At 40.9% G+C, this 10,171-nt stretch overlaps 2 protein-coding genes across 2 annotated transcripts; one reads left to right on the plus strand and one right to left on the minus strand.

Annotated features, from left to right (window-relative positions):
• The first annotated feature begins 2 nt into the window (after positions 1-2).
• On the plus strand, positions 3-3,484 carry rbbp9 (retinoblastoma binding protein 9). Its single transcript, XM_064965366.1, has 5 exons — positions 3-179; positions 1,471-1,513; positions 1,609-1,714; positions 1,817-1,902; positions 2,901-3,484. The coding sequence occupies exons 1-5, from the start codon at positions 84-86 to the stop codon at positions 3,122-3,124; spliced, it is 555 nt and encodes a 184-aa protein (XP_064821438.1). The 5' UTR covers positions 3-83; the 3' UTR covers positions 3,125-3,484.
• Positions 3,485-4,644: 1,160 nt separating this feature from the next.
• On the minus strand, positions 4,645-10,150 carry polr3f (polymerase (RNA) III (DNA directed) polypeptide F). The gene is made up of 9 exons (XM_064965365.1): positions 9,989-10,150; positions 9,429-9,546; positions 9,207-9,274; positions 9,032-9,099; positions 8,686-8,798; positions 8,364-8,507; positions 7,880-7,987; positions 7,276-7,467; positions 4,645-4,852 (listed from the first exon to the last, which is right to left on the minus strand). Exons 1-9 carry the CDS (start codon positions 10,042-10,044, stop codon positions 4,775-4,777), a joined length of 945 nt encoding a protein of 314 aa, XP_064821437.1. The 5' UTR covers positions 10,045-10,150; the 3' UTR covers positions 4,645-4,774.
• Between the last annotated feature and the right edge of the window lie 21 nt (positions 10,151-10,171).

Below are 10,171 nucleotides of genomic sequence, written 5' to 3' on the forward strand. Positions count from 1 at the left end.
TGAAAGTCACATGACTACTCACAGTCAGCATTGTTTAGGGAAGTGTATTCAACATCGACAGAAGACAACGTGGATAAGAGAAAATGCCACTGACGAAAGCGATAATTGTCCCGGGAAATGGAGCTGGAGATGTAGAGCGGTCCAATTGGTATGGATGGGCCAAAAAACAGATAAATAAGGTGCGCACTGTTAACGTATGAGAGCTAAGAGTATGAGTCTTAAGAGCTTGCGTCCGCATGCTCCCAATACGGGGATGTGCGTTCTGTGGCTCCTATGATTTTGACAACGGTTTCATGTATTGGTTACTCTGCTTGTTACATACATTTTGGACTTTTAGAGTAATGATATGTATACATCAAGAAGAATATAACTTTTCAGTGCCTCATGAACTTTAAACTGTAGGACCACTTGTTTTACTTTTGCCAGAAGATACCTGACCCTACCTTTACACTGAGCTCATGGGCGTCAGAACGCAATCATGGTTACATTAAGACAGCAGTGTGCCAGTGCGAGATATGGTACATGGAGAAGATCTACTTATATTTTCCTGAAAAACTGCCCTTTTCATCCTCATGCTAGCCAGCAGTAGCCACAGCAGCAATTATGAAATGGCAAAGTGGCTTTGTCTAGGGGAGTTGGGATTAAAACATTTATAATAATCAAATTCACACATGCATATTAATACACACCAGATAATGAATTATTATATTCAGTGACAGATTACCACAAATGCCTTTATTTCTCACATATCACATTATAAACCAGCCTAGATTCCTCAGATATCACATTATAAGCTAGCTCTATACAGGGCCCTGCATTTTGGATGGAGGATATCCTCCTTGCATGGTTCTAATTGACAAGTGCAATGCATAGAAGAGATATATGGTCTATGATTGTTCTGGAAAAGATTCCATAGAAACTTAATTTGGAGGAAGAATGTTTGATATGCTTTTTACATTTGTATCCCAAATCATTTCTGATAATTATATATATTTATTTATTTGTTTCACCTTTATTTAACCAGGTAGGCTAGTTGAGAACAAGTTCTCATTTGCAACTGCGACCTGGCCAAGATAAAGCATAGCAATTCGAAACATATAACAACACAGAGTTACACCATATGATGAAAGAGTATGATGGAGTATGTCTAGATTTTGAAATAAAATGTTTCAAATGAATTTATTCAACATTAAAAATGTTAATGTCTCAAAAGTACCCTTTTTGATTTTGTAAATTTTTAGACATTGTTTAAAATAATATACTTTACAAGTACATCATTTCCAGTGGGTGCTCTGCTACTTATGAAGTTATGACACATTGAAGGGGAAGTTAATTCAAAGGGAACTTCCTGGTGATTTGCTTAAATATGATAGGTCATTAACCAATGTCAATTTCTATGTATAAAACCATTTTCAACCTTTACTTACTGATACTTCATTTGGTATTAATAGTTAACTTGCTGTCCTGTAGATTCCAGATATGACCTGCCTGTTGAGCAACATGCCTGACCCAGGTATGTAGAATGAAGTTCAGTATTTAAACCCCTTCATTTTGGGCCTCCAATGTCATTACTGCGAGGTGCTCGTACTGTATTCTGTCTTTTTCTAGTGACAGCCAGAGAGAGCATATGGTTGCCATTCATACAGGAGGAGCTCCAATGTGATGAGGAGACTGTCATCATTGGCCACAGCTCTGGGGCAGCTGCAGCCATGAGGTAGGATAGTGATGACAAAGAATTTGAGGATATTTCTCATGCAAACTCTTCGTTTTTTGTTTGTTGGAAAGTTACTCTACCTAACTTTGTGGTACCATGCAGGTATGCAGAAACACACAACGTGTTTGGCCTCATTCTGGTGGGTGCCTATACTTCCGACCTGGGAGATGAGAATGAGAGAGAGAGTGGTGAGTTTACAGATTACTTACCAGTGTCACTTCCAATTAACTATGACAGCCACTTTTCTAATTGGATTTGGGTTGGATTACATATTTGCATTGGGTATTTCAAAACATTGATTCTGATCATTCGGTGTGTAGTGATGAAAATCTGGATAATTTTGGTCTCACTAGAAGGGTAGATTTAGAAAGGTATTACAATAGTGGAATTTCAGAGAAATAAAAAAGGTTTCATTAAATATTTCCATTATGTTAAATTGACTGCAGTATAGGTATGTGGGCAGTTGTTGTATTGAGCAGTGTCAAATAAAAGCATGTACTTACAAGTGATAAGAGAAGCAAGCTCCATAATTTATATGAATATCTTTATTCATGTAGTTTAGTCATTTGTAGTAACATTGCCTGTCCAGTACATGGCAAGGTGTAGGCCTATTCAAAGCACTGAAAATACAGATTCTGTGAGGTTGAGACTTTAATGTCTGGATCAGAATAACACATATCCAACCATTTTCTGGCTCCAAATCACCCAGGTTGATCTGATCCTGGAAAGCAAAATAGGGAGTTACAGAATCCAGATCATTCTGATTCTGAAAAACTGGGGCCAGGTGTTTAGACTAGCCTTGTGTTCATTTCTGAATTGGGATACAAGAGCGCCACAGAAAAGCTGCAGTCAAGTGTCCCTAAATCCAGTTTAATGTAAATGACCACTCGTTTATCCTTCCCCCACAAGTCACTGAAACAGTGGCTGCATCCCAGTATGCCCATATTGCAGTCGGGTTGTACAGATTATCATATCGTAAAGTAATTGGTTTAATGTACAACTCCATTTCCTCATTTGTAGAGAGATGAGACCAATCAGATCTGTATCCAATCCCTGCAAATGTGGAAGTAGTGCTTGACATTGCAGAGACCCCATCAATATAATTTAATGATCTGATAGTATGTGACTGCAATGTAGGCAGTTTGGAACACGCCGTTTATATCTCCCTGTGCATCTCTTCACTCAGGATATTTTAGCCGGCCATGGGAGTGGGAGCAAATGAGAAGAAACGTTGGGCACATCGTTCAGTTTGGCTCCACGGATGACCCCTTCCTGCCTTGGGAGGAGCAGCAAGCTGTGGCCGAGGGCCTGGGCGCGGTGCTGCACAAGTACACAGACCGAGGACACTTCCAGAACACACAATTCCCTGAGCTCATTGACACAGTGCGAAAGCTGAGGGCAGCTGCTTAAAAAGCAGCAGAGTTGTCCGCCATTGGAATATGACACGCAATGAGGATAATAGCCCAATTACGAATATCTGTTCAGTTGCTCCCTTCCCTCTGTGTCATGCTCATGTGGACCCTTATGATTACAATATGATGGAGATTCCAATTTATCAAGTGTAGTTCATAATGTCATCAATGTGCTCATCTTTTGCTCCATTACTTTGAATGCTCTTCGGAAGACTCGCCAGTTTTGATTCACCTGTGTTTCCAGCAGTTAGTTGAAAGAGTTCAGCATATATTAAGATTCACCCACAAATGCACATTTTACTGACAGCCGTGAGTTTCCATCAAACTGGCTTCTTGCAAATAAAATGCTGTGCAAAAAGACAGAAGTAATGTGTTTCCATCCCTTAACTATGTTGAATGGTTTTGGCACAAAAAGTCTGCGACAAACAGTGGTCTTGGTGCTTGCGCTCAAACAGAATTTACAGACAAACATTAGGGTAATTGCTTGCACAGACTAACATTGAACTCCGGTATAAAAACACATGCTATTGGGACCCATCAATCCAACATTGCCAACCAGGAATAAAACTGATTACAGGGATATAGTGTACCCAAGTTATTTACATCATACCACTCATTTTCTTCAGATTGAGATCTACCTAAGGCCTTCAGACATGAACATACCAGTCAGCCTTACTAGATCCCTGATAGCATACCCCTCTACTCTTTTTCCAATCACCAAGCCAAAACCCCTCCGAGATACTACATATTCCCAACAATCTTCCAAGATTACAAGTGTGTGATTGTCTGAAGCACTATCCTTCAATCTGTAAGCAAGGGCTTTGTAGCAAAGTCATAACGCTCAGTCTATTTAAGACTTGCCTCGAGTGATCTGTTCTTGCAGACACATTTTGATTGCAAATACATTACACTGACAGCTTTAGTTTGAAGGTGTTTGGCTGAGAGTTTCCGTTTAATGGGGTGGAGACTTTGCTCGTGGCTTTTCTCTTACATCTTTCCCCAGAATCTAATCGAGCATCTGACACAATTACTCAAGATTTTGCAGATAATTACAAGTTTTACCTGCAATTGTGATTTAGTTTGAATTAAATGCCCTATAGTTGCTATATATAGTGTCTACTAAATTACTGACTTGCCCTTTGAAGCTAAGGCTCATCAACATGATTTAGCAATCTGATATCTACATAACTGCAATGTAAGCAGCTGTATGATTGCTATTGCTACAGGTAATATTCACATTGGCACAAGGGGTTTAAAAACGTGTCTGACAAAAAGCTTTACACTTTTTTTATAATATAACAATGCTGTGTTATATGTGTGCTGAAGAAGTTAAACAATTTCTAATGTTTATTTCCAGAGCAAAAGGAATGCTTTTGCAAAACTTGTCCATCTTCAACACTTTCATGAGTGCTAGATAAATAAAGGTTAAATACAATTCTTTATTTTTTAAGAATAGTTAAATGTAGCGGCAGGACACAATTGAGCTTGTTACATTCCCAAGGAGAGTAGACGTTCTCAGTCAGTCTTAAAATATTTATTAAGCGCTGTATAAATAAAAATATCTTCAGATGCATCAAGGTTGCTAGAAAAAAAAGTATACATGAAACTTTTCCAGAGGGAAAAAAAACTAAACATGCCAAGTCACTGATCAAAAGTCCAGCCACTCTGCCATATACACACAGTTAGAGGGGGATATCTCGCCTCCTTCATGACAATCATCAAACACCTAAGAGAAGAAAGAGAGAAATACATTTAGTGGAGATTATGGGCGGCAGGTAGCCTAGTAGAGCGTTGGGCCAGTAAGCGAAAGGTTGCGGGATCGAATCCCCGAGCTGACAAGGTACAAATCTATCATTCTGCCCCTGAACAAGGCAGTTAATCCACTCACTGTTCCCAGATAGGTAGTCATTGTAAATACAATTTTGTTCTTAACTGACTTGCCTAGTTAAATAAACAAAAGTACTCTCCTGCATCACCACACTTACTTTACCTTTTTCTAGCATTTCCTGCTGGCTATCTGGCGACAGGTGAAGTACTTTGAATAGAAATAGTAAAACATTTAGGATCAAAAACCCTGCAGATCTGCTTTCTTTGCCCAGCCCAAGGTCAAAACATGCCTTTCTAGTGTTTGACGAGTGACTGGGCACGCCAATGTCCACACTAGCATACCACTTACGGCCAAACTATACAGGGCATGTGTGTTTCCTACACGTGTCTCTGAAGCATTCTCAACTGAAAAAGTGGCTGGCGCTTTGATTTTGATTTGTGCCTCTGTTTGCTGCTTTTGGTGTAGCAAACTTTAAACAAAGCTAATGAAGGAAAACGCAACACTAGTGATGTAGTCTACACCAGTGGTCATCAACCTTTTCTGAGTCAAGATCACTTTTGCAGTCAAAAAGCAAGCTGAGATCTACTCCTCAGATGTTTTTTCCTTTTTTTACATTAACCTCACACAAACAGTTTTGTAAGAATGAGGTTTGGACTGTAGGCCTAATCACAGCATATTGGCTATATGATTGGCCTGCCAATACTGTTAATCAGACTATATTATATTTCAAAACTCGAGCTTTGATGACAAAATAGATCAGTTGGTTTAGCACTTGTGAGGCACCGTGGAGCATGAATTGAAATAGTTTCCTTTTTTTTTTACTGGACTGGTGGTACCTGCACCTGATGGTCAACGACATCAAATCACGACGTCAGTGATCTTCAGGTTAAAGTCTGGGCTCAAGAAAGACACCCGAGTTTCCGACTTGGAATTCCGAGTTGGATGACCGTTCAAAACGATTTTCCCCAGCCGCCTCTCACGGTCCCTGCTCTCTCATTCCTTTCCTCTGGTGAAACTGACGAGAGAGAGGGGACACAGTCTTCCACCTGATGGCAAAACTCAAGTTGCACCGCATCTACCTCATGCACAAATGCATGTTGTTCCTATGACCAGAGAAAGTTAAATATTCCCTGATCTTAAAATCGTCACGACGAGCTGTTAATAATAACAAAATGCAGGGCTGCCGATACTTGGCTTCTCATTCATTGCAGCTGCAGCCCGAACAGAAGTACCGAGAAGCGCGTTTTGTAATAGTGTTGAATAAAAACAGTGACAGTGCTGAATATAAACTTAAACATGAACTCCCTCATAAAAACAGCAGCTCTTTGATGAATTCATTGACAGTCTCTCTGTGGTCATGGTTTTAAAAGTGATTCAATCTTGCGTAGGCTAGTAGCCTATTAAACTTGGCTGTGGTCAGGGTCATGGAAGCTCTAGCCACAGTGATTTGAGTTATCCATTTGGGCAGCACAGTAGGTGCACTCGATTTAGTCACAGATTTGCCAGACTGCCGGGTAGGTGGAGTTTGTCTCATTGGAACACTTTGCTACCCGGTGCACAGGACTTTTGAATCAAGTGCACCTACCGGCAACAGCTCAACACAATTTTTAAAAAGGAGCGCAAGCCTTATTGTTTGTTGGCTTTTCTACAGAAATATTTGGCTATCAACTAGGAATGCCATGAAGATTGACCTGTTGGCGACCACTGGTATACACAGTGTACAAAATATTAGGAACACCTTAATATTGATGCACCCCCTTGTGCCCTCAGAACAGCCTCAATTCATCTGGGCATGGACTCTACAAGGTGTCAAGAGCATTCCACAGAGGCCCATGTTGATTACAATGCTTCCCACAGTTGTGTCAAGTTGGCTGGATGTCCTTTGGGTGCTGGACCTTTCTTGATATACACACAGGAAACTGTTGAGCATGTAAAACCTAGCAGCGTTGTAGTTCTTGACACAAACCGGTGCGCCTGGCACCTATTACCATACCCTGTTCAAAGGCACTTAAATATTTTTGTCTTGCCATTCACCTTCTGAATGGCACACACACACAATCCATGTCTCAATTGTCTTAAAGGCTTAAAAATCCTTCTTTAACCTGTCTCCACCCCTTCATTTATACTGATTGAAGTGGATTTAACAAGTCATATCAATGATCATAGCTTTCACCTGATCAGTCAGTCACAGAAAGAGGTGTTCCTAATATTTTGTACACTCAGTGTATATCCCCAATGCAATGTTTAATACCAAGTGATATGCTGGTATGGGTATTGAAACGGAGCCACTTGGCTACTGTTGCCTGTGAAGGGGGGCTCACCGGACAGAGGCCACAGGGCGCTTTGACCAGGCCCGTGGGCTGGATGATGGGGTTGACCCCTCTGTACAGCTTCATCTGGCCGTCCACACTGCCCACAGTGCCCTCCTTGGCCGCAATGATGGTCATCTCCACCTTGCCGTCGTAGATGAGTGTGTTCAGAATAGTCTCAATGTCTTCCATAGACAGGTCCACCTGTACACAAAGTGCAATATTCAGACTTACAACCTCCATAGGAAATACATAGCAACTGTATGCTAAAAAAGTGAGACAGTTGTTACATTTGACCCCCCTCACATTGTACCCTTTTCACATTATTTGTACAGAGTACCAACCATACTTTGTTGGCTCTGATATTTTCTTTTTGCATGGACCTTTCCAGACCGTTTCCTACAACTATGGCAGATTCATAACCAGGCCAATACAGACAGTACAGCTCTGTTTGGCCAATCGTGTGAAAATAGTACTAAGTAAGGACAAATATGCCCCGGTCCTGACCAACCAGTGGAGGATTCCACCCTGGCCTTGACAACTTTGTCCGTTACCTGTAAAAACGTGACAAATTTGCAGTCAAAACCAAACAGAATGTAGCCAGCAGCAGTCTCACCTTGCTGATACCGAGTTCACATATATACTTCCACACTTCGTGAGAGGTGGCAAAGGAGCTGTTTCTTTGCACCATGGGGTTCTGCTTGCTGTCCCTCGCCACCTCGGCCTAGAGGGTGACAAACAAACCAGCATGACCGAAGAAATTATGTCTTAGTAAACTCTTGGTTACCAGAGAGCCTATAACTAGGAGCCAGAGTAATTTCTGGCTTTGTCAACCAGCCCTGCATTTAGAAGTGGAAGAATTGTCGGGTGCATTCCAAAACAAATGCAAATGCCCCAGAAGCCATAAAGTTTTTCTTCATGGCATAATATATTAGATTGAAGCATGCTTCACACTGTTCCCAACGTTAATGTGCTCATTTAAAATCAGTGTAATTAGTAGCTTATTTTCAAACATTTACAGTACAGAACACACCCTTTTAATTTCTGTGACTTGGCCATTGTAAGACATTTGTCCCACTCCCATTCAGTGGACCCCTCACCTTACTCTGAAGGAATTTGAAACACTGCTGATTGAGAACCTCCACAAACTCAGACTCAAAATCCTGGTCACTGTACCAGGCTCCCCCAGTCACCGAGCGGTCTGGCTGCAGGTTGTATAGCATGTAAACCTTCTTTTTTGACGCCTGGACAAACAACAACAATAACTCATTATAAGTGAGACTAAACAATTATATAGAGTTTGGATAGCATGTCTGCTGATGCATTCATATTATTAAGTGGTGCTTTTCTTGATTCAATTATTTTTCGGTGTTTTTTAAAACGTGCATTTCAGAATATTTTAGTGTTTGAAGCTCGACTCACAGCCACTGATTTCACAGCCTTGATCAGCTTCTTGCTCTCTAGGTTCTTGAGGATCTTGTTGATCTCTGTCAGAGGAAGGTTGCTCTTATATCTAATGTCCCTGCTCCAGATCCCTGTGTAAAGGCAAGAGGACAGTTCATAAATATACAAATGGAAAGAACATGTCACAAAGAAATACACTAACGGAAAATAATGTGGTTGTGGATACTGTGAAGTGTCAAGTGGGAACTGGGTGAGTTGGCCAGGTTTGAATGGACTTGATGGCCCCATCCAAAGACAACAAGTAGGCTACCTAAGGGGACAGGGACTATGGGTTGTCTGGACAGGACCCCTCTGAAATTCCTACCTTTGTTTCCTGCATCCTCAATGATCTGATACACCAGCTTCTCTTGATTGTCAGAGCCTTTCATTTTGCTTTTGGACATAATAAAAACACAGTTAGTCACCAATCATCCGAAAATAAAAGTCCTTCCTGAAGCTTCCTTAAAAAAACATTGTTAAATGACGATGCTGACATTTACCTTGCTGTCTGGGCATCCTTCATGCGGTATAGAAGTCCTGAGCTGTTTCGTAGAAGGTCCAACTGACCCTGTGTGCACAAAATCAAACTTGTTAACAATATGCTTATCCTCAGCATTGTGCTGTCAACCAGAACTATTGAGCCTATTGGCATGACAATTCCATAAGGAGTCATTAAGAGAGCAGAAACAGACTGGCACCACGGCTACACCTGTGCCACTTACCAATGACAGTAGTCTGTTGATGGCCATGGCTCTCTGTTGAGCCTCCAAATGAGGCATGTCATTCTGGATCACCTGGTCTGTTATTCCATGAGGGAACTGTTGACAGAGTGCCTTTATCCTTTATAATAGAGAACATTAACGTTAGTTAGGAACCTAGGTAGTCGGGACATCAGATTTACTATAAATTCAACAATAAATGTCTTACTGATTACTCAGAAATAATGATTGACGTAGCTCGATAGCTAGTAGATGACGAGCATTACAGTAGCTAGATCATCTATTATACAGTAGTTAGCTAGCTACATGAATCAAACCGTCATTGTCAAACTTGTGGGTCTAGTTTAGGATTGAAAACATGGCTGAATTAATTGAAACGCCTTATTTTTCAGCTTTGTTAAGTCGTATAAGGCATATTTAAAAGTAGCTCATGTTAAGTCCCTTGGTCTAAGTCTTGCTAGCTACTATAGTTGGTCAAATGTAGCCCATTTGAGCAAGTGAAAATAGACAGCTAACTAGGTTGCGAGCTAGCATATGCTAGGACATTCTTGACAGCGACAAACCTGTTTTCAATGTCTACAGGATCTGAAGATTCTTTCTTTACTTTCACATCCGCCATCGTGGAGAATTGTAAAATATTGTATGTATGTTAGTTAGGTGGCTGGCTAGCAATGCAATTAATCAACATTTGAACATGCGACTTTGGGTCCAAGTCGCATTTGGTTGGCTATATAGAAGGTCGGAAA

The sequence above is a fragment of the Oncorhynchus masou genome, chromosome 5 (genome assembly GCF_036934945.1).
Source record: "Oncorhynchus masou masou isolate Uvic2021 chromosome 5, UVic_Omas_1.1, whole genome shotgun sequence".
NCBI lineage: Eukaryota > Metazoa > Chordata > Actinopteri > Salmoniformes > Salmonidae > Oncorhynchus > Oncorhynchus masou.

Coding starts and splice junctions, on each gene's coding strand:
- polr3f (XM_064965365.1), bottom strand. CDS start 10,044: ATGGCGGATGTGAAAGTAAAGAAAGAATCTTCAGATCCTGTAGACATT. Junction 8,799..9,031: donor TGAGGATGCAGGAAACAAAG/GTAGGAATTTCA, acceptor GCCTTTACACAG/GGATCTGGAGCAGGGACATT. Junction 7,988..8,363: donor TCAAATTCCTTCAGAGTAAG/GTGAGGGGTCCA, acceptor GTCACCCTCTAG/GCCGAGGTGGCGAGGGACAG.
- rbbp9 (XM_064965366.1), top strand. CDS start 84: ATGCCACTGACGAAAGCGATAATTGTCCCGGGAAATGGAGCTGGAGAT. Junction 180..1,470: donor CCAAAAAACAGATAAATAAG/GTGCGCACTGTT, acceptor GCTGTCCTGTAG/ATTCCAGATATGACCTGCCT. Junction 1,715..1,816: donor GGGGCAGCTGCAGCCATGAG/GTAGGATAGTGA, acceptor GGTACCATGCAG/GTATGCAGAAACACACAACG.